Source organism: Aspergillus niger, assembly GCF_000002855.4.
Source record: "Aspergillus niger supercontig An02".
Classification (NCBI taxonomy): Eukaryota; Fungi; Ascomycota; class Eurotiomycetes; order Eurotiales; family Aspergillaceae; genus Aspergillus; species Aspergillus niger.
The window spans coordinates 1,290,997-1,313,429 of record NT_166519.1 but is presented as its reverse complement, the minus strand read 5'-3'; the positions used below and the strand labels follow the sequence as shown (position 1 = coordinate 1,313,429).

At 51.0% G+C, this 22,433-nt stretch overlaps 10 protein-coding genes across 10 annotated transcripts; 6 read left to right on the top strand and 4 right to left on the bottom strand.

The window, feature by feature from the left end:
• Positions 1-165: 165 nt before the first annotated feature.
• An02g05590 (uncharacterized protein) lies at positions 166-2,808 on the top strand (the record flags this gene model as incomplete). The annotated part of the gene is made up of 5 exons (XM_059746313.1): positions 166-219; positions 560-718; positions 784-996; positions 1,064-2,673; positions 2,763-2,808. 5 exons carry the CDS (start codon positions 166-168, stop codon positions 2,806-2,808), a joined length of 2,082 nt encoding a protein of 693 aa, XP_059605149.1.
• A 724-nt stretch (positions 2,809-3,532) lies between these two features.
• On the bottom strand, positions 3,533-4,094 carry An02g05580 (hypothetical protein; the record flags this gene model as incomplete). Its single annotated transcript, XM_059746312.1, has 2 exons — positions 3,533-3,857; positions 3,889-4,094. 2 exons carry the CDS (start codon positions 4,092-4,094, stop codon positions 3,533-3,535), a joined length of 531 nt encoding a protein of 176 aa, XP_059605148.1.
• A 169-nt stretch (positions 4,095-4,263) lies between these two features.
• On the top strand, positions 4,264-5,082 carry An02g05570 (uncharacterized protein; the record flags this gene model as incomplete). The annotated part of the gene is made up of 3 exons (XM_059746311.1): positions 4,264-4,271; positions 4,482-4,946; positions 5,034-5,082. The coding sequence occupies 3 exons, from the start codon at positions 4,264-4,266 to the stop codon at positions 5,080-5,082; spliced, it is 522 nt and encodes a 173-aa protein (XP_059605147.1).
• A 466-nt stretch (positions 5,083-5,548) lies between these two features.
• Positions 5,549-6,613, bottom strand: An02g05560 (uncharacterized protein; the record flags this gene model as incomplete). The annotated part of the gene is made up of 1 exon (XM_001399655.1): positions 5,549-6,613. One exon carries the CDS (start codon positions 6,611-6,613, stop codon positions 5,549-5,551), a length of 1,065 nt encoding a protein of 354 aa, XP_001399692.1.
• A 1,393-nt stretch (positions 6,614-8,006) lies between these two features.
• On the bottom strand, positions 8,007-8,612 carry An02g05550 (hypothetical protein; the record flags this gene model as incomplete). The annotated part of the gene is made up of 3 exons (XM_059746310.1): positions 8,007-8,157; positions 8,325-8,501; positions 8,575-8,612. 3 exons carry the CDS (start codon positions 8,610-8,612, stop codon positions 8,007-8,009), a joined length of 366 nt encoding a protein of 121 aa, XP_059605146.1.
• A 138-nt stretch (positions 8,613-8,750) lies between these two features.
• On the top strand, positions 8,751-10,711 carry An02g05540 (uncharacterized protein; the record flags this gene model as incomplete). Its single annotated transcript, XM_001399653.3, has 7 exons — positions 8,751-8,912; positions 8,992-9,028; positions 9,079-9,110; positions 9,168-9,378; positions 9,435-9,511; positions 9,571-10,395; positions 10,457-10,711. The coding sequence occupies 7 exons, from the start codon at positions 8,751-8,753 to the stop codon at positions 10,709-10,711; spliced, it is 1,599 nt and encodes a 532-aa protein (XP_001399690.1).
• A 1,651-nt stretch (positions 10,712-12,362) lies between these two features.
• An02g05530 (uncharacterized protein) lies at positions 12,363-16,203 on the top strand (the record flags this gene model as incomplete). Its single annotated transcript, XM_001399652.1, has 6 exons — positions 12,363-12,406; positions 12,455-12,525; positions 12,577-13,898; positions 13,976-14,090; positions 14,139-14,308; positions 14,356-16,203. The coding sequence occupies 6 exons, from the start codon at positions 12,363-12,365 to the stop codon at positions 16,201-16,203; spliced, it is 3,570 nt and encodes a 1,189-aa protein (XP_001399689.1).
• A 1,046-nt stretch (positions 16,204-17,249) lies between these two features.
• On the top strand, positions 17,250-18,477 carry An02g05520 (hypothetical protein; the record flags this gene model as incomplete). The annotated part of the gene is made up of 3 exons (XM_001399651.3): positions 17,250-18,091; positions 18,253-18,322; positions 18,364-18,477. The coding sequence occupies 3 exons, from the start codon at positions 17,250-17,252 to the stop codon at positions 18,475-18,477; spliced, it is 1,026 nt and encodes a 341-aa protein (XP_001399688.3).
• A 599-nt stretch (positions 18,478-19,076) lies between these two features.
• On the bottom strand, positions 19,077-19,458 carry An02g05510 (hypothetical protein; the record flags this gene model as incomplete). The annotated part of the gene is made up of 2 exons (XM_059746309.1): positions 19,077-19,179; positions 19,370-19,458. 2 exons carry the CDS (start codon positions 19,456-19,458, stop codon positions 19,077-19,079), a joined length of 192 nt encoding a protein of 63 aa, XP_059605145.1.
• A 411-nt stretch (positions 19,459-19,869) lies between these two features.
• Positions 19,870-21,674, top strand: An02g05490 (uncharacterized protein; the record flags this gene model as incomplete). The annotated part of the gene is made up of 5 exons (XM_001399649.3): positions 19,870-19,876; positions 20,262-20,313; positions 20,385-20,592; positions 20,645-20,801; positions 20,872-21,674. The coding sequence occupies 5 exons, from the start codon at positions 19,870-19,872 to the stop codon at positions 21,672-21,674; spliced, it is 1,227 nt and encodes a 408-aa protein (XP_001399686.1).
• Positions 21,675-22,433: the final 759 nt, after the last annotated feature.

Here is a 22,433-nt window from a genome sequence, read left to right as displayed (position 1 = left end):
AGATGACGTATTTGGGGGCTACCGGTTAGCAATCAGATTCTGGATGACCAGGGGATAATATAACGAATAATTGGGGCCAATGCTACAAGATGATGTGGTGAGCGCATCCCTTGAAAAACCGCGAGCAATTGGAGGGACGCGGCCACGACGTCATGCGGGCTGACGATGGCCAGTGATAATCAATTGACAAACTGGCCGATGAACAGTGGAACTATTTTGGTAAGATTAATCGGTGGACGGGTCCACCAACTACCAACTTGGCACTGAAACAAGCTCCTGTCGGAGAGAACTGGGCAGGATAGGGCTGATCGAACACTCGTGATACTGGACAGTTCTGATTCCATTTTTGTCGTTACTACTGATCGGCTTCCGGCGCATAGTGGAAAGACGAGCACTTCCACACTAAGCCCCCAGCATAGAGCCATGATTGCACCTTGCAGCTCAATTATGGGTACCACCTCATCGTGCTAACTTTATTAACGAACTACTTACCTAGTTTGGTGATTACTCAGTGAATCCCCGTTAACCTCGGTGTTAAGCAGCAGCTTCTCCTCACCAGTTCGGACTTGCCCCCGAGCCTGTCTTTATTAAGCCGGCTTTATCAATCTATCCCCGAATTCCTGTATCCCCCTTCTTTTACTCCGCATTGCTCTCGTTCATCTCCGGACTTTCACCATTGCTTGCTCATTACATACCATTGTTGATCGATTGCGACGATGTGAGTAATTGCCTTCTCTCAATACCGCTTTTTCTGCCTGTTTCATAGTCACTGACAGTCCTCAGGGTCTACACAGCATCCTTTGCCTTCTTCGAGGCACTCTGGGAGGTACGGCCCCCGTCGACAATGAAATGTGGGTCAAGCTAACCTTCCAGGCTGGTGTCTCCCATGTCTTTGTCAATCTGGGCTCCGACCACCCCTCCATCCTCGAGGCTATGGTCAAGGGCCAGAAAGAAAAGCCCAATGCTTTCCCTAAGATCATAACTTGTCCCAACGAGGTGAGCCGATCAATGCAATCTCGTTGTGGATCTCGCCCGACACTAACCCCGCATGCGTCCTTGGCAGATGGTGGCCCTGTCTATGGCCGACGGTTATGCTCGCTTGACTGGGGAACCTCAATGCGTGATTGTTCATGTCGATGTCGGCACCCAGGGGCTCGCTGCCGCTATCCACAACGCCTCTTGTGGCCGAGCCCCCGTCTTGATCTTCGCCGGTCTCTCCCCCTATACGATTGAGGGGGAGATGCGTGGCTCGCGCACTGAATACATTCATTGGATCCAAGATGTTCCCGACCAGAAGCAGATCGTCTCGCAATACTGCCGGTATGCCGCAGAAATTCGATCTGGCAAGAACATCAAGCAGATGGTCAACCGCGCTCTTCAATTCGCCACCAGTGATCCTAAGGGGCCCGTCTACCTGGCCGGTGCACGAGAAGTTATGGAGGAGGAAATTACTCCTTACACTCTCAATCAGAGCCATTGGGTGTCTGTCTCCCCGTCTGCTCTCCCAACTGAAGGTGTTGAGTTGATTGCATCAGAGCTCGCAGCTGCCAAAAATCCCTTGGTCATTGTCGGCTACTCTGGCCGAGAAGCGCGAGGTGTCCACGAGTTGGTCACCCTCGCCAACACCTTCCAGGGCATCCGCGTCCTCGACACTGGCGGCTGCGATATGTGCTTTCCCGGAGACCATCCGGCATACCTAGGCATGCGCTTTGGTGTTCATGATGCCATCAAATCCGCCGACTTCATTCTCGTTGCCGACTGTGATGTACCCTGGATTCCGACGCTCTGCAAGCCGTCCGACTCTGCCCGCATCATTCACGTCGACGTCGACCCCCTCAAGCAGCAGATTCCCGTCGCCTACATCCCCACAATTGCCACCTTCCGCGCTGAGTCGGCAACCGCTTTCAAGCAGCTCAATGAATACATTGCATCCAACCCCTCCATTCAGCAGACAATCCAGTCGGATGAGAACCGTGCTCGGGGCAAGCGCCGCGCAGAGGCTTTCAAGAAGACCCGCCAGGCTATCTACAACCTCGCCCGCTTACCTCCCGGCGGGGATGTCGCCCCCCTCAATGCCAACTATCTCATCAGCCAACTACGCCAGTCCTGCCCTTCCGATACCATTTGGGCCATTGAATCCGTGACCCTCACCGCCAACGTGGCCGACCAGATTGCGCCTACACTGCCGAAATCCTGGATCAACTGCGGCGGTGGTGGTCTCGGCTGGTCCGGCGGCGGTGCCCTGGGCATCAAGCTCGCCGCTGACGCTAAACACGGCGGGTCAAACAAAGGCAAATTTGTCTGCCAGATCGTCGGGGATGGCACCTATCTCTTTTCCGTTCCAGGGTCTGTTTACTGGGTTGCTCGTCGCTATAACATTCCTATTCTTACGATCGTGCTCAACAACAAGGGCTGGAATGCCCCTCGTCGCAGTATGCTTCTCGTCCATCCGAATGGCGATGGATCTCGTGCTACGAACGAAGACCTCAACATCTCTTTCGCCCCGACTCCCGACTATCCGGGTATTGCGACAGCTGCATCCGGTGGTACCTTTTGGGGCGCTCAGGCTGCTAATGTTGCTCAGCTGAGAAAGCTATTACCTGAGGCGATCAAGAGTGTGCAGAATGGTACCACGGCTGTTTTGGAGGCGCAGCTCGATGGAACGCAGGGGAAGTACGTCGCCGCGAAGCCTTCGCTGTGATGTTTTTTTATCTTATTATTACGCTTGTCACGTCTATATGAGGATTATGTTTATGATACAGTCTTATGCGTAAGACTGATGCCGCCTCCGACCAGGACACATACTAGCAGAAACAGAAATCATTATGCTCAATATAAATACTACATTTAACAGGGCTCCTATAACCAGTATACAGACAATGACCTGCTCTATGTCAGTATTGAATTCCTATACAATATCACCTCGAAGGAGTGCCTGATCCTTTCTCGATTGATCCGCACATCGATGATTCCCTCCCAGTACCTAGTTTTGGTTGATAAAATGCAACGTGACAACCTGATTTCTGCTGATTGGGTCGGAAGCCAAGGGAACTAAACTTCCGCTACCGGGATTTGACTTCCAGTGCTTGGACTTCCATCTCGGAATGCGCGCAATTCAATTTCCTCGGTAGTCTTCGAACCCTCGGGTTTCTCTCCGGGAGATGCACCTCGCGCAGTTGACCGTCTCTGGTATGAACATAACAGTGTGTTCCACCCCCATTGATCCTCTGTTGAGCATCAGCCACCAACTGAAGGGATCCTCGGATAGCCTCTGCTGGGAACACTTTTCCTTTCTCACTTCGCCTGCTAGCACTGCGAAGAAATTTAACACTAAGTTTTTGTAACCTTTTTTAGGACGACGTAATGTGCAGAAGGCCCTGGCGTTGATAGTGGTAGACTTGCCAATTATCCAAAACATTAGATGTCATGATATCCCCATGATGCACATGAACATAAGCATCATTTATCTAATAGTATCTATTTCTACTATCTTCAATTTCATAATCATCATATCATGATACTGAGAATACCCCTAAACACCACTCCCTCCCACCATCCTTCCCGACAACCCAGCCTCGCTCCGAATCTTCGCCGCCATATAGATCCCCTCACTAATAAACGGCATCCAATAAAGCCTCCCATACTGCCTCTTCCACTCCTCACCAAGCAGATTCCCACACTCAGTACTACTCAGACCCGTAATCCGCTTCTCCACCGGTACATCCTCACAGAGCATCATCGCCTCACGAGTCGCCTCCTCCCACAGCGAGCGCTCATCACTCGGCTCCAAGATGGGGTTAATAGCCTTCATCGCACCAGGACATAGCCTGCTCGTATCATTCGCGAGAATCGTAGTACTACTGGCGACAGTAGAGTCTTCCGACTCACTTCCTCCCCCTTCCTTCTCTGCCACAGTCTTCCCAGCAGGGAACGTGTCCTAGTGGGTAGCTGCCGGTTACTTGCAGTGTATGGATCTTGACGGGGATGTCAACAAAGTCGATTAGGGCTGGTAAGGGCAAGATGCCTGCTACTTGGCTCATCCATGGGTTGTTTTGTATTGTTTTGGCTAGGGCAGTTGAGACTCGCTCAAACATGGTGATGGGATGGAGTCGTGCTGGGGATGGGTTAGGGCTGTTGGCTGGATAGTAAATGACTGGGTGGTATCTGTCCAATAAAAAGAGCCAAACCTAGTGTATATACTAGTATACTAAGTACAGAAAAAGCAAATCAGAAGCACGAGATGAGACAATTACGCAACTATCAATGGATTTGTGTTGGACAGCCATTGGTTACTAACCGTGGGACCCAGCGGCCAGCCTCTCCCTCAGCTGCATCGACATCTGCAGCCTAGATACAGTAGAAGAAGGGATCGTTCCAGGATAACATGACTAGTCAATGTTTCCAATGATTTGGCTTTTCGGACATATTTGATAGTACAGATGAAACTGTGGTTGAATTCTAGTATGGGGCGGCACCACCAGCCCCGGATGCAACGCCATCCAGCTAGCAGCTGCAGCGGGCTGTAACGTAAGAGCCACAGCACCAGGCAAGAAATTCGACTACGAACACGGCCTCAGAGCCAGCCAAGTGATTGACAAGTACAGCACAAGAGCCAAGGAGGAACTCTTAGAGATACTAAAGAAACCAGAACAGACAAACCTCCTGGGTGCAATCGATACCGAAGAAACGGATATTAGCACCGCAATCTGCAAAGCTGTCGTTGGAAACCGTCCAGTAGCATCTGCATCAGCTTCTCACGTGCCAGATGCAAATGTGGTCAAGGACCACGAGATATGTTACAAGATCTTCAAGGAGTTTCTTCCTAAAGCGCTGAGTGAAAAGAGTTATGTTGTCGCTCCAAGCCCTGTGTATCCTCCGAAGATTTCACATCTGCTTGCGACTGTTGAGGACGCGCAGAAAAAGGTTGTTACTCCTGTGCATTGTCCGTGATCTAGAGATGGTGGGGAAAGGGGAACCTTGTTCGGGTTCATTGGTTATGGTCTCAGCCTCCCTAAGTGTCTGTCATAGTGTAGCTACGGTGTAGAGGAGATATGGAAGGCTGAGGTAGTTGCTATCAAATAAGACAGGCATCAAGCAGAACAATACAACTGTCAATTACCTTACGGAAAGTGGACCTTCTCAGCAACATTTGGTGATGACACGGTATTCTCTCTCCTCCTTTACTGGCTCGCTTCCTATAGTGCCGCATTCCAGTCTTCCCTTCAATAGTACAACATTTATACATGTCAGTTAAAAGTGTGTTTAGGTGGACTCTTACCCCGAGTATAAAACTCTTTAGCTGAAATAAGTACCCAGAAGTAGGTATATAGGCAGTTCTTACGGTGTCAATGTTCGACCAATACCAAAGCAAAAGCAAGTAGAATCGCCTCATTAAGCATATCATACCAAATTGTGTAACAGTTTCAGTTAGCAAGAACGCATGCATTACGATACCATTGTTGTGTTTCCAACCAGTTTCAGTCCAGAACAACATCTCCCGTAAGGAAACGAACGCCTTTCAATGTTGATTGTTTCCCCGTCACATTACCTAAACAGCATCGCAATCCTTGAACTTGGTGAGCTTGAACAACCTTCTTGCGTTGTCCCTGCCAACACGAAGATATCCGTCGCGGCCACCCAGCGCTTCCTTGATCTTCTCCGCGTCATCATCGTACCACTGGCAACCATGCTCCATTCGCTCGTAGGGGAAGTCAACGCTGAACATCATTCGCTCATCGCCCAGCCACTCGTACAGGTAGCGCAGGTTCTGGGTGCTGAAATGTCCACTGGTGGTGATGTAGATGTTGCGCTTGAAGTAGTAGAGTGGCTCTTTCTGGCAAACAGTATCTCCATTCTTCTCTGCCAGCGGCCGTGTCACGCCCTTGACCCAGTGGTCCATCCGCCAGAAGTCAAATGGAATGCGCTCCCCCATGTGTCCAACGATGACCTTCAGATTGGGAAACCTATCAAACACGCCATTGACAATGATTCCCATCAGGTGCAGTGCTACCCCGTTGCAATAGCTCTGGGGTGGTCCGACGAGATACTTGCGGTCCTCGTAGGATTGCTTGTAAATTAGGGTATCCCGCAAGGGTGCGGCAGGATGAAGATAGACCGGCACGTCCAACTCCACAGCCACTCTCCAGAACTCGTCGTAGTCGGGCTGATCGTAGAACAGGGGCTGATCATCGTCTCCCTCCCCTGTATGCTGAACATCATTCAGCAAGGCTCCGTGGAATCCCAGCTCCTTCACGCAGCGGCGGAGCTCATGTCCCGCCTGTCTGGGATCATGCATTGACAGGGCTGCAAATGCTCCCAGTCGATCACGGTGGTCCTTGATCTGGTCATGAATGTAATTGTTCACATCGCGAGCACGTTTCTCGGCCTTGTCCTTGTCAGTGATGCCCTGGATACCCGGGACAGTCAGGGAGAGGATGCTATATCCAATGCCGTTCTGGTCGGACAGCTGCAAGCGTTCGTCTGTGATGGACACGATCTGGCGCTTGTAGCGTTCAACATCTTTGGGGGCGATATAGAGGGCTGCCTGGGCATCAATCTCCTCATCCATGCCCTTGACCTCAAAGGCTTCTTCGAGAGCGATCTTTCCACGCATGTTGAATTATTAGGGTTGGTGTTCAAGCTTCTAGTGAGATGCAAAAAGGTATGTGTCAAAGAAAAGTCTGAGATATTAAAGTTTAGAGTAGATGATGCTCGTTGATTGAGATGATCCTCTGTTCAACCGGCTGAGTGTTTGAGGGGATTATATAGCCGCAACACGACTTAACACATGGTAATTACCCCATGATGTTTGGTGACAAAAGAAACCCCGCAGACATTCCCCTCCGTAGCATTGGGGTCGAGATGGTCTGTTTTCAGCTCGAGATGCGGTGGTGGAGAGGGGTATCAGAGGAGTATTGATTCCAGATGCCAATTTGACTTTCGGGTAACTGTTCCAAAGCCTCAACGCCTATAACATTGGATGCTGTTTGAAGTTGGTCTCAGTTGAAAGTTATGTACAGCAAATGTCATGAGGGGGCTTCCTGTCATAGTTATTTCATCTGAGTTTCATCGCGAGTGAGACGCTGATCTAGACTTGGATGTCGCAGCTGTGGCCTCACTCGGGTGGACTCGGCTGATTGGAAGGGGCTTGTGATGGCTTCAGGAAGGGGAAGTCGGCAGGGGACCTTGAATGATCTCAGCGTGATAATAATACACCTTTCTCTGTGTTTGAATTGGCCAAGGGATAGTAACTCACGTTGTCTCCAACGGGGAACCATAAACGAGACTTGAGTATCTTCAGTCGTCAAAACTAGAAGGGCAATAGCCCGGAAGACGTCAGATTGAAGAGCTAAACCGCTCTTTCCAGGTAGAGCTGTAGTGACTATTGTAATATGCTCTGTTGTCTGATCTGAAGATTCTCATTGAGGAAGCTATGAGAGTTACATTGAGCCAGCGTGAGCCAGCGTGAGCCAGCTCCAGGACTCGTCCCCTATAAGATTTTACATATCGAGAGGAGTATGAGAATTATGATGACAGTGCTCGCCTCGACCCAACTGGGAAGCTTATTAAATTGGTAGAGGAAGACAGAGCCACGTTATTGTGTGATTCGAGAGCATCTGTAGCCCAAGAGATTTAGTGGAGAGAAAGAGCTATACTAGGTCGTGTGCCGGGTACATTTGAGGGACTCCTGTTCAAGCTCAAGAGAATTCGTCATGGACGGAACATCGGCAGGATCATAGTGCGACCCTGTAATTCTTCATTGGTGGTGAGCACAGACTCATGCTTTTCTCCTGCCAAAACCATTTGAAAGAGGGGTAAACCCAGTAAATGCAGTCTTACCACGTGAATTTCCCCCTTTGAACCCTACCAGACATGGTTGTCATACCCAATGATGATTGGCTTCATCTCGTTATTTCAGAGGTGAACACAGGTCAGTCAATGACTCGTCGGCAGGCAGTAGTAGAAGCCGTGATAGTTCGTTTCCATTGCCTATTTGGGGATGAGACTTAGATCTTATCGGGTTGATAAGCAAGTCCGATGCCGGCGATAGCCTTATCTAGGCGCGGGGTTGTCACCCGAGCGGTAATTTGATTTCTATGCATTCTTGCTTGTCTTGCTGCTGCAATTGCTGGTCCTTGCTTCACTTCGAGCTTTCCCCTCATTTTCACCAGGCCACATCGTACCGCAACAACGGTGAACCAATGCACCACAAGGCTAGCTGGTACTAACCCATGGCTCTTTGGTTGAGATGCAGTTAGAATGAAGTGCCTTTAGTACTGCTGCTGGCCCAACCATACGGAGAATGTATCGGGATTACCAATTACGTTATCGCCGCCCGCCGCGCCCTGTGAACGACAGCGTCACATCGCATCAACTCGCGGCATCTCACAGTGGAATTAGATAACGAAAACGCGGTGAAGCTCCTCCACGGCATCTGATTGCTTCTGCCTTCCTTTCCATCAGCAATGGCGCGCGCCCTTTGCGTGCCTCGTGGAAGAATCCTGTCCCCATCGACCCAATGATGCATTACCGGCGGAACCGGTCCGCCCACTTTAAGCGGAGAAAAAAGCGGACGCCCCTGCGTGACTCGATTCCCCTTTCACTTTCGCCATCAGTTCGCCTGCATTGTGAATTTCTCCCTCAGTCCTCTACCTTGCTACACTGACTTTTGTGTGGACTGTGTGTAATACACTCACTTGCCTTCCATATTCATCAAGCACGCTACGTTCAATCGTACCCCTGTCTCAAGAATGAGCCCTCCCGTCGCCGTGGACAATGACTCAAACAACGTGGGCTCGGTTGCCGCATCCGGCTCATTGACGGTCGATGCCATCCCTGCCCTGAGAGCTAAGAGCGCAAAGATTCCCACCGGTGTTGCTCCTGCTGTGAACAGTGACATGTTCAAGAGCCCGGTATGTTCAAATTCTCGCCTCTACAAACGGACGATGTTCTGTGGCGAAAGATCAACTGACCTTCTATTCTTTCGTCTAGCACTGCTACACCAAGCCTCAATCGAAACGCTGGGATCGTAAGTTGTCCGATTGTCTCCCTCTCTGCCAATTACTAATCCCCCGCAAGATATTTTCTCCATCGAATCCAAGTCCCGGAAGGTTCGTCCGCTTATACACTTCGGTTACGGTATACATGGATACTGAAGCTTTTGTTAGAGTTCAACTTTGAAGGGTGCTGCGCGGTACCTGAAGAACCCCGGATTGATCTCTTTGGGTGGCGGTCTCCCCTCTCCGGAATACTTCCCCATTGAACAGCTCTCCGTCAAGGTCCCCAACGCCCCTGATTTCACCCCGGAGGCTATCCAGAATTCCGGTTCTCTTCTGACCGCGAGTAAGGGTGACGTGCGCAACGGAAAGAGTCTTTACGGTGAGTTGCTTCCAGATTCGGGCTTCAAGTTGCATACTAAGTGAACACATGGTCAGACTTGGAGGTTGCCCTTAACTATGGCCAGGCTTCGGGAACTCCCCAGTTGCTTAGGTTCGTGACGGAACACACTGAAGTACGTGGAGGCAATACAACCAAGATTCTTCATCTATGACATGAACTGATCGCTGCTAGCTCATTCACAACCCTCCTTATGCCGATTGGCAGTGCTGCTTGACCGCAGGTAGCACGTATGCGTGGGACACAATCCTCCGCATGCTTTGCAACCGCGGTGACTACATCTTGATGGAAGAGTACACTTTTGCGAGTGCCCAGGAGACTGCACTTCCGCTCGGGCTGAAGGTGGCGCCGATCAGAATGGACGGCGAGGGTCTTTTGCCTGAGTCCCTTGATGAGGTTCTGAGCAACTGGGACGAAGCCGCCCGGGGTGGCCCCAAGCCTTACGTGCTGTACACCATTCCCACTGGTCAGAACCCAACGGGTGCCACTCAGTCCGCAGAGAGGCGTAAGGCCGTGTACAAGGTCGCCCAGAAGCACGACGTGTACATCGTGGAGGACGAGCCGTACTACTTCTTGCAGATGCAGCCCTACGCTGGTGCTGACAGCGAGCCCGTTCCGCCACCAGCGACCCACGATGACTTCCTCAAATCCCTTGTGCCATCCTACCTGAGCCTCGACGTCGATGGACGTGTCCTTCGCGTCGAATCATTCTCCAAGGTCCTTTCTCCTGGATCCCGCGCTGGCTGGATCGTCGCTGCGGATCAGGTTGTGGAACGATTCATCCGGAACTGCGAGACCTCGGCTCAGAACCCTAGCGGTATCTCCCAGCTGATCTTCTACAAGCTTCTCGATGAGCACTGGGGTCACTCTGGATACATTGACTGGCTGATCAACCTGCGCATGCAGTACACTGGCCGCCGTGATACGATGATGCATGCTTGTGAACAGTACCTGCCCCGGGAGATTGCTCAGTGGATCCCCCCTGCAGCAGGCATGTTTGTAAGTTTCCACTATGGCTACTATAAGTCCCGGGTCACATGACAAGCTAACACACTGGTAGCACTGGATCGAGGTTGATTGGAAGAAGCACCCCGGCTTGGCTTCCGGCAAGACTCGTGAAGCCATCGAAGAGGAAGTGTTCCTCGCTGCCATCGATAACGGCGTCCTTGTCTCTCGTGGCAGCTGGTTCAAGGCGTCTGGAGTCAACGAGGAGAAGATGTTCTTCCGCGCTACGTTTGCTGCCGCCAGCTCGGAAGGCATCACCGAAGCCATTCGGCGGTTTGGTGATTCTCTGAGAACCCAGTTCGGTTTGTAGAGAGCGGTTGACTTCTACAAAAAGTTGTAAATACGAAAGAAGTAGATAACTCATCTTAATCCTAGCGTGAAATCATCTATAGAGAAAACAAATTGAATGTTTGTTCTGTTACAGTATAGGACCTTCGTCATGCATGAAAATTTACCATAACATGAGACTCGTATGAAAAGAATATTCCAATCAGCAGTAGTCTTTGCAAATCCCCAAATTCCATAATTCCCTTTCGTTGCGCAGCTATTATCTATCACATTCGTAGGAAACTAACGACATCGGAACCGCGTGAAAACGATATTCCGCCGCTGATCCACCCACCAGCGTGACACTATCCCGAGCGAACGCTCTGGAACTTTAATCGAACGTTTGCCCCAAAACCCTCCATCAACTGCCTTAGATTGTCGATATAACTATCTAACGAGAGAAGGGAGACGATGTATCTTGTTTTTCATTATTGATCTTATTTCATCCAGCTCTTGATACCCTTAGACTTCTTCTCTTTCCGTTTTCCGTTGCCCTGATTCCGTTACCCCTGCATTGCGAACGACAGGTTCCTTGTTCGTTGTCTTGTGGTAGACCAGCTGGCTTGGTTGTGGGATTACTGGGTGCTTGTTGTAGGTGAGTGGTATTTCGGCTTTTTATAGATAGCAATAGAGAAATATGTTTTGCGTCTTGGTGGTCGAATTGCCTGCTGGGCAGATGTTCGGGTTTCTTGCGCTTCTTGCTCAAATGTCACGTGATGGGTATGAGGCGGTTAGGACTGAAGATGCCTGACTAGTCAAGCTGGCTGTCTGGGCTCAGTGGCTGTTTTGCGTCTGGATGTGAAGCCATTTGTGATCACTGTTTTTTTTCTGCTTGGCTTTAATAGTGTGCTCTGTTTTGTAGATGCTAGCTGGTGCAGTGCTAACCTGCATGCAGATTATTTCACTTAGAAGAGTTCATTTGTTCCAGCATTTAGCATCTGGCTTCTCTGTTGATGCCACATAACTGTGCAGGTGAACTCAAGGCCGTGCATATAGAGAGACTTTCAAGTACCGCAGGCTGTCACTTCTTGGTTGTACAGAAAGGTGAATGTGGATTGTCAGTATCATAGCTCGTGGCCTGCGCACTTCACCACATATCAGATATCTCGAATTCACTAAAGCTCAACTGCCTAGCACTTGCAGAACTGGTTTCTGCCTGGCGCTAAACTAGCGTCTTCTTCTTCTTTACATCTCTCACCGCCTTATATTCACGGCATCCTGGGCTTCAGTGCAACACAGCATTCGAGGTGAGTTTGTGCTTATCTTGGGTGGGCTTTCCGCAGTGCCTGAGATCACAGGTCCCCAGGAACAGCATGATGTGTTTCATTATGTAGCTAACACTTTGTAGTTCACTGGCTGGTCCCATCGGTTTCTGAAAACCAGCCAACAGTGAGAATCGGCCTCCTTCGATCCGTTCTATATTGGGAGACTCCCATTTTAGCTTCGATGTAAGTCAGTGAATTTGGCGGTCACTTCCCGTGTCTATTATGATTTCTTCGTCTTCTGCCGCTTGCTTCTTCTGCTTGTGTTCTGTGTCGTGTCATGCTTGTTGATGAACCGTGTCCGTGCCGACTTTCTCGTTCTTCGTTATTTCTCTCTCAAAATTCGCATCGTTTTCTGCGTGATCCTTGATAATGGCAGGTTCAAGCTCTTTTGAGCCCTGCGAACGCGTCGACGGGTCTGACATATCCGAATTATTTGGTTATACATGCTGATCTAGTTGCAGTCCCCAATCCTGGCAGGAATATCGCCAGGAGGGCGATCAAGGCCGCGTAGCGGGCCAAGAAGGGCATAATAGTGAGTTGCTGTCGAAGTCAGGCTTGAATTCAAGTACTAATCACTGTATAGGCCCAAAAGATAGTCTGTTCGAGGACGGGAAAAACCGTCGGCAGCAGGGCCTCCTGCATAAGAAAAGCGCGAGTGACGAGCCGGGCTACCGATCTCACCAACGCTCAGGAAGCAGCAGGCGAGAACGACTGCCATTTTTCGGCAGGAAGGCCGACAGAGGGAGCGAACAGAAGAAGAGTTTTTCGGGGAAATCGCCCACCTCGAAATCACCGGGCGAACAATCTCCAGGTGAAGCACGTGCCACCAAGGCGAACGACTCTCTGCGGAGAAGGCGACTCTTCCGTTCGGACACATACCCTTTTGGTCGCAACGCGCAGAGACACTCCCCGCGTACCGGAGGCTCTGATTCCAAGATCGGCTCGGCTCTTCAGAACCTCTTCTGGCCAGGACGGTCCAAAGAAGAAGGGGAAAGACCACCAGCAAGATTGACTCTTGCTGACCCGTTTTTGATCAGTGTGCCTCCTCTTACTATTGCTCCCTTGTCCACACACTTCCCCAACCTCCAAGAACATCGTCGGGCTCAAGTCTTACCGTTCGCTCAAGGTGTTTGTGAAGCCCCCACAGGCTGCTGGGATCCTTTTTCCCCCCTCTCGCCGCCGTTGATCCACACTCCACCTTCATTCCGTCCTGTGAATTTCAATTCCCCTGGAACACCTTTCGATCCCATCACACCTGTTTCTCCTACTGAGTGTTTCCCGGCATTTGATTGTGAGTCTCCAGGTCACCAACCTACCCTCCCCTTTGTACCCTTGGATCCTGGCAAGGGTCTGAGTCCCGACAGCTTCATCCGGCCCCGCCAGCCTTCTCTCTGTCAACAACCAGTTGATTCCCCTCTTGGCTTACAAGATCATCCGCTACCCTCACAGCATCCCGAATCCGCCATGGATCCCTCACGTGGATCGCGCTTTCTGGACCCGGCGGTGGCTGCCCTCTCCAAGCACAAGGCGGAAGCCATAAAGCTTGCTCGTGAACAGGGTGTTGCTGTCCGGGAGATGTGCCGCAGAGCCAAAACAAATACACCTCCTTATGAATTCGAAGAGTTGATCGGAAAGGGCTCGTACGGACGCGTGTACAAAGGCCACCAGCTCCCCTCCAGTAAGGTCGTTGCCATCAAGGTGATGGATATTGACTCTGTGGACTATCAAACTGTTCGTGACTTCAGAGATGAGTCAATCAAGGACTTTATCCACGAGATTACAGTGATGAAGCAGGTCAAGGATGCGGGTGCGAAGAATATCAACGAAATAATCGAGGCAATCTCTATCCACTCACAACTGTGGCTGGTCTGTGAATACTGCCCTGGTGGTAGTGTTAGAACCTTGGTACGTGCTTCCCTATTGCCATCCTCGCCCTTTGCATGTATATTTTCTATCAGTGTGCTAATGCCGTTCTACCGCAGATGCGAGCGACCGGCGACCGGCTTGAGGAGAAGTTTATCATTCCTATCGCTCGAGAGCTTGCTGCTGGGTTGCGCGCCATCCATGATGCGGGCGTCATCCACAGAGATATCAAAGGTATGCGGTTGCCTTTCTAATACTGGGCCTGCGGCTGACCATCTAAAGCTGCCAACATCTTGATCCACGAGGAGGGAAGACTACAAATCTGTGACTTTGGTGTCGCCGGAGTGCTTCAATCTCAGATGGACAAGCGGTCCACTTGGATTGGAACACCACACTGGATGCCACCCGAGATGTTTGCGACTCGCGGTGAAGCCCACAAGTACGGTAGTGAGGTGAGCTCTACGCCTCTAAGGAAACTTCCCCATACTGACTGCTATAGATTGATGTTTGGGCCTATGGCTGTACCTTGTTTGAATTTGCCACGGGCAATCCCCCTAACTCGAACCTTCGCGAACGTATACAAATCGGCAGACAGATCACTCGCAACACCCCGAAGTTGGACACTGACAAATATAGCGACGGCCTTAAGAGCATCGTTTCATTTGCCCTAGAATCCAATCCGGTTACCCGGCCTGGGATGGCAGATATTTTGACACATCCCTACGTTGCTGATACTGAGGATGCATATCCTACCGCGTCCCTCAGCGAGCTCGTCCGCATCTACTATCAATGGTCACAGCGTGGTGGTCAGCGTATATCTCTCTTTCACCCCGGAGGTGCTGCTGCTGCAGAACTCCCAGGCGCTGAAGCCGAATACGAAGAGGACTGGAACTTTAGTACGACGGATGGTTTTGAGCGTCGCTTCTCAGTTATTGATCTTGACCAGCTGGCCGCCTCTCTGGCGGAGATGGAAGATCAGATCAGCCCAACCACTGTGCCTAGCTCGGATCATGAATCTTCTGAAGACGGATCAGAGAAGGTCATGACGCCGGAGGAAAAGGCAAACTTTGACGAGCGTGTGCGTCGGGGAGCTGCGGCGATGGAGGGTCTCTTCGACGAAGACAAGCCAAGCTACACGTACGAGACCAAGAATGATTTCATTCCAATCGAACCAAAAGCCCCTGCGTCGGATCTTCCGCTTCGCACCGATACCGATCGATCGTCAGTCACCTCGACTTTTATTGATATTGACATCGGCTCCTTTGATTCCTCACACTATGCTGCCGGAGCAACCTCAGCCCAGCCATTCCAACTTGCCGATGCGGATACTATTCGAGCGAACCGGACGAGTGGGCGTCAACATCGGAACTCTGTTGAAGGCCGTTCGCGTTCGTCCAGCAGCGGTGTTAGCAGCAACCGGGGCTCCGAAGACATGACATTTCAGCCCCAGACTGGGCCTCGTCCTCCTACAATGGACTGGAAGTTTCCTGTGTTCATGCAACCTCCGACGGAAGAGGCTGAGCCAGCCAGCCCACCAGAACCAGAGACAAAGCCAGCTGAGCCTGACACATCTGATAAACGAGCGACTATGGAATGGACCTTTCCCGTTATGACCGCTCCTGCAGATGGTGGGGGCGCAAGCAGCGACAGCTTTGTGGATACCAGTCAGTACGATACTCTGAAGGCACCAATTGTCGAGAGCCAGCCTTCAACCACAGTCCGGCGCTCGAGTATTGGTGAGCCCGGGGACTCCCGGCCATCTACGTCTAGATCGGGCGAGTCCAATGGATCTGAGACTGACTATGACCCCTTCCGCTTTGATCGACCTTCCACACCACCTACCCAGGCGCCCGCGGACCCAAAAAGTCCTGAGTATCCCCAGTTGCTGAATACGTTGGAGTACCCTAACTACGACCAGTCCGGCATGATGGATGGCCCTGGTCCAGATGAAGAAGAGGAGACAGATGACGTGTGGCAGAAGCCTTCTGAGGATACGGACGACCCTTCTTTGTCTGAACCGTTCCCGACAGCGATCCCCACCAAAAGCATCGACCTCAGCCTTCCCTTCGTCCCGTCAGCCAATTCCTCCGTATCGGACTCCTTGCCTACGGCTCGAACCAATTTTCCTTCGCTCACCACTAATGACGGGGAGCCGATTTTGTTCCCCGAGCTCCCTCTGCCTCAGCTTGAGCTCTTCATGGCTGGTGCGAACGACCATGCGATAGCTGGGGAGTTGGACCGACTGTTGGAAAGCTTCATTGACTCGTTGAATTCCACCGGACAGGCTTTGTCCAGAATCAACATTGGTCCGGAGGTGAAAGAGGAGGTCAAACCAGAGGCGGAGTAGGTGGTTAGTCTGTGGTTGGTTTCAAAAAGGACATACGCACTGGTGGCGTCTCATGGTTTTGACTGGTAAAAGCACTTGTCGTTGAGGGCTATTTGTGCATATTTCGGTGTTTCGTGCTGAATGATAGGGATTTGGGCAGGCTGATGTAAATTGAAATTCTGCAGTCATAATGAAACCATATTATGTGATGTATGCTGTCAATTTGAGATAGCTTGTCGTAATGAGGATTCACTATTCACTGCCGTGCCTGACCCAACTCTAGTATAGAAACCCACTGCAACAATATTCCACCAACAAACATTGCAATCGCGATCAATGTCTAGAGAAATACTGTATAGTCCCGACCCTCGTGGCTCGACACGAAACGAAACCCCGTCACGTCTGGACGTGACGCGCGTCATGAGGTGGATGCATCTCATCGCCATTTCTATATCCGTTCTCTAACTTCAAGGCAACCAAGCTTCCACATTCTCCTCCTATATCTTCAAGACTCAGTATCCCCATGACCCAATTGACAATCAACAATCTTTGACCGTACATTTACACAGACATACATATATCAATAAATATGTCCACCCCATCATCTCCACCCTCAACTCCATCTTCATCTCCAACCTCCCTCCCGACAACTACAACAAGGACCAAAACAACAGGAACCGCAAACTGGCCCCTCACCTTCCGCACCATCAAGAACCTCTATACCTCCAACCACTACCGTCAATGTATCGCCCACGCAGCAGAATGTTTGTCTCTAACGGAGCAGCCGGTACAGTTATCACTATTCTATCCTATCTCTCTCCTACTTTCCTATTGACCGCTATATACGATGTATTATCTACGGGTATATACGCTAACAAGTTTATTCAAATGATCAACTGTGTTGTGTGGGGTATAGATATACAAAACCTATCTCACATTCTACATGGCCATTTCCTACGAAGGAATGGGTCTCGCGGCCCATCAGTTCTCCGGTCAGAAGCTGCCGCTTTTGCAGGCGGCTGTGGAGTGGTTTGGGGTTTGTGGGGAGTTGTTGGGTGAGGTCCAGGATGATTGGGATGGGGGAGGGGGGGGTGCTGGTGTGTGAGGATGAGGATGATCCGTTTGTTGAGTATCCTCATCATTATCATGATTGTGATGAGGAGGATGGTGGTGGTGGTGGTAGAGAGTGGGGTGAGGACGAGGAGAGTATGTTGTTTTCGGGTGAAAGTGATAGCAGCTTCGACTATACCAACACCACTATTTCGGCATATAGTGAGGTATCGCTTTTCGACAGGGCTGAAGAGGATAGTGGGTATGGGGATGAGCGTGGTCTTGTTCCCTCGCCGTTGAAGGTGCGGAAGGTATCCGGGGAGTCGGTTGGAAATGGTGCTTTGGGCATCTCTGAGGTTGAGGATTATGCTATGGATGCAGCTAAAGCAGGAGTTGGAGTGTCGGTGCCGGCTTTGCCGTTACCATTGCCGTTGAGGATTGCTGCTCCCGCTACTCCTACGCCAGAATATACAGGTCACGAAGAGGAACTCGGTATACGAACAATGCAGCCGGTCAAAAGACCAGAATACGAAGACAAGCTGCAAATCAATACAACAATCGATTTCCTCCGTCACCAGGTCACATCAAGTGTCACCACGCTGCATAAAATGATCACTGATGTGGCTGAGATGCAATATGCACGGCGCATGTCCAAGGGGATGCGGCGGTCTGGGTCTTTCTGGAGTTTTAGTCCGGTCAAGGAAAAGCAGGTTTCTGGTGGTGATGGTGATGGTGATGAAAAGGAGAAGTCTTCGTTTGGGGTAAAGGAGAGTAAAGAGCAACGAATTGCGAGATTGCGAAGGGATGGATGGCAGACGGTGGGAATACGGGGGCAGAAAAGTGGATGGAAAGGAGAAGGGTATTATCGGGAGTATTGTGAGCGAGTGTTGGATGAGTTGTATTTGGGAAGATCTTGATGTTGATGCATGATGGCCATGATGGTTGAGGGGTACTTGGTGTGATGATTTATGGTAGGATGTCTGTTAGCGTCGTTATACTGTGCTCTTTATGGTGATACAGGTGCTCAATGAATTGGTTGAGCCTCTTTCAAGATGAAGCCGCAGTCAGACAGCCTAATCAAGCTCAGGGAGTAAGTAATCAAGTAATCTATCTGGATACCCACGAGGCTAGCAAACCTGCATTCAGCCCGAGTGGAGAAGGACAGGAATCATCCGAAGAGAGCAGGCCGTCAGTCAGCCTGTCAGGGCAGACGGCGATCCAATAAACCGGCGTCAATCCGGCTAAGCATCCCAGATGAGATTTTAGGCTGCATCTCCGCGCCATCCCTCTATGGGGGCCAAAATTAATTATCAGAAACTTGGCGGGCATAGCCCCTTTTATACTAGGGTCCAATATGTCTCAGTTTCGAAGACTCGAAGCGGAAAATGAAAGAGAATACGGCGATGAATTTGATCTCATTATGTTTCTTCCTGTCATGGTGAGACTTTTTTTTTTTTTTTCTTCTGCTGTGGCTGGTGCCCAAGCCAAAGCCCAGAATTAATTAGCTTCAGGGACTGACTGTCGGCAATGTTTCAGCCTGGAGAAGAAGGCGTCAGCATTGGCCCGCTGGCCGATTTCAGACTTGGGGGCCCGTTTCACCCTAAGCCGCTTTTTTCTAGATTCCCTCCATTTTCAGGGCGAAAACTCTACCTGAACATAATCATCACGACTTGCATGGAAGTGAGGTTATTACTTTGGAAAGACATATACAGTAAACAGTTTAAGGCTATGAAGTGAACAATCTGTCAATACCAGACGGGTATCTAGACTCGAAGTTACCCTGCATTATGTAGTAATTGAACACAAGACGAATTGTGGACTAACTGCATCCATGGATCAGCCTACTAAAATGCGCTGCCTGGAGGAGCATCAGCCTTGCGTGGCCGCTCCATCATCTCCTCCACCATCCAATCCCTATAGATAGGATTTCCGCGAGATTGAGCCCCGCTGAGGAAAACCCCCCCGTGGCTGTGCTGGGCAGCCATGAATCAATGGGTTACTGGGTTAAACTCTATCGCCGGGCCAGAACTCGACCTTTTTCTCGCTCTCGTTCCCCCTCCTTTCCAGATTTAATCGCTCGGTTCGCTATTCCTTATTTCCTTTCTTCTCTTCTGGTCAGTTTCAGCTGTCTATCAACTGGTTTAGCCTCCTTCCTTTTCCCTTCCCGACCGACACAACACCGCATTGCATTTGCCTTGCCTGTCTGTGTCTTGCACGTGCAGCCATCAGCACAGCGATAAGCAGCGCCCCCCCCGATCAGGTACCGTGTGTTTACCCAGTTAGTCTCTTTTTTTGAACCCCCTATCGATGGATGGATGGATGGATTTACCCACCATCAATCAGCTTCCCCCCCTCCTCCCTCCACACGGACACTGTCGTTGCTCGTGTACGGAACTTAATCCCACCAAATACTTACTTCTTCTTCCTCCCCCCCAGATTTCTGTTTTTGACCTTCATCCTCCATCCCTCCAACGCGACTTGCGCGATCTTGTCTCTTGAATCGCCCCGCTACCAACCTCCCTCACGTGCGGGGTTCCCATTCAGCTTCGCGCTCGCTGGCCTCGAGCCCACCGCACACTACTCACGGATAAACTCCCCCTTTAGGGCCTTCACTAAGGCCCTTCTGCTCCAGTCACCATGAGTTGTAGGTCTTTGCTTTTCTTCGCTTCCCTTCTCTTTTCTCTTCGTCTCGCCGATCAGCCATTCGTTTATCCCCACGATGGCATACACTTTCGTTAGCCCAGCTTGCCATTGACAGCCATTGATTGGTTTCTGTCCTACTGCGCCCGCACGGCAGCCTCATGTCCTTCATGAATCATGTCTTTGTCTCTTATTTCCACCATCACCTGGGGCCATTGCGTCCATGCAGGTGGCATTCTCATCCTGTTCTGGCTCTTCGGTTCGATCGTCCCATCACTACTGGCCCTGCTTTCACTCGTTCCCCCCTCTCTTGTGGTTTTATCGAGCGGCTATACTACTTCTCTTTATACCTGCAACGTCCAAGCGCTGACCAATGGGTGATTTCACAGTCCATAATATGCTCAACAAGCTGTCGGGACAGCCCGAAAGCTACGAGAAAAAGTACGATAGGACCCTTCTCGCTTCCCCTTACCTTTGCATACATATAATAACCGCTGTGCAACCCGTTCCAGGTCCCACTACAAGTTCGGACGCACACTCGGCGCTGGTACGTACGGTATCGTTCGTGAAGCCGACAGCAGCAAGGGAAAGGTCGCCATCAAGATCATCCTGAAGAAGAATGTCCGGGGCAACGAACGCATGGTCTATGATGAACTAGAGATGCTTCAAGCTCTCGACCATCCCAACATTGTTCATTTCGTCGATTGGTTCGAATCGAAGGTGGGTTGCATCAAAGCTACTCTAGACGCTCCCCTATCTAATGTGGTGGCAGGATAAATTCTACATTGTCACACAGCTGGCCACTGGTGGTGAGCTGTTCGACCGCATTTGCGAGTATGGCAAGTTCACCGAAAAGGATGCCTCTCAGACGATTCGCCAGGTGCTGGGCGCCGTCCATTACCTGCACGAACGGAATATCGTTCATCGAGGTATGTCCAAACTATCGTCACTTGTTCGCCTTCAAGGACTGGAAGTAATTTTGGCATCCGCTTTACCTAGACTTGAAACCCGAAAACCTTCTCTACCTCGGTCCCGACCCCCATTCTCCTCTGGTCCTCGCAGATTTCGGTATTGCCAAGATGTTGGATAGCCCCAGCGAGGTTCTGACCAGCATGGCGGGCTCCTTCGGCTACGCCGCCCCAGAGGTTATGCTTAAGCAAGGTCACGGCAAGGCCGTCGACATGTGGTCCCTCGGTGTTATCACCTACACCCTGCTTTGCGGATACTCTCCCTTCCGTTCCGAGAACCTGTCCGATCTGATTGAAGAGTGCCGAAGCGGAAAGATCATCTTCCACGAGCGCTACTGGCGCGATGTTTCGCAGGACGCCAAGGACTTCATCCTCACGCTGTTGCAGCCGGATCCTGCCAAGCGTGTCACCTCCGAAGAAGCCTTGAAGCACACCTGGTTGACCGGTGAGTCGGCCAGCGACCGCGACTTGCTGCCCGAGATCCGTGCCTACATTGCTCGCTCTCGTCTGCGCAGAGGTATCGAGATCATCAAGCTGGCGAACCGCATTGAGGCGCTCAAGATGCAGGAGGATGATGAGGACATCCCTAGCCCGGTGGAAATGGCAGAGAAGGCTTCTGGCACGACGCCCTTCTCTCAACTCTCGCCCAATGGCAAATCGGATTCCGCGCCAGCTGAGGGCGAGGCTACTGGCACAAAGAAGCGCAGTCTGAGCAAGATTGCCCGCGGTGCCATCTTCCGTGAAGTTGTGCTCGCCAAGGTCCGTGAGGTGAAGGAGACCGAGGAGCGCGAGAAGGTCGAGCGTGAAGCCCGCGAGCGGACCGCCCATGCATGAGGCTTGATCGGATGGCGTTGATAGAGACTTGCTTTCTGCTGCTGCACCGGGTCCATTCTTGTTGGGTCACGGACCATCACTGAACTGTTTTCTGTGAATAACTTTCGATGATTCCCCGTCCATATACTGATCTGGCGTGTTCTTTTTGTCTGTTCCTTGGTTTGCTAAATGAGATGGGACTTTAATGGAGGCTTTGACTTAACGGAGATAATATTTCCTTTCTATGGTCTGAATTCATATTCGGCTAGGCATCATCTTCCACTATGCTCCCCATGTAGATGACCAGCGTCGTTGTAAATTGCCTTGCAAACTGTAGATCCAGTCTGATCATGACCAAATCAGATGCTGGAATATCACGTGGGGACTACCCCCAGCGTGATCGGCCCGGACCAATCAGGTGATGGGGTGCGGCCCCGTCAGCCACCGCCAGCAGATGATCGCCCGGAGATACCCTCGCGGCCCTCTTTTAAGTAACTACTTGGCCCCTCTTCTTCACCTTCCCCTCTTCGGTCTCTCTGCATTCGGATCTCTCTCGGGCATTCACCTTTACTAGATCTCTTTGCACTGTTACTCTCAATCCTTCACTGAGCTCGCCCCGTTCAAGAACTCATCCGTCGTCTTGTCGATCGCCCCGCCCTAAGTTGTAGACGTCATACATCTGTGCGCCTCTACGATCTGACAATTCCTCTCCCGACGAGGCTGGCCGACTATCACCCACCAGATCTTCCCTGAACAGTCTCCGATCAACGAAGCTGTCAC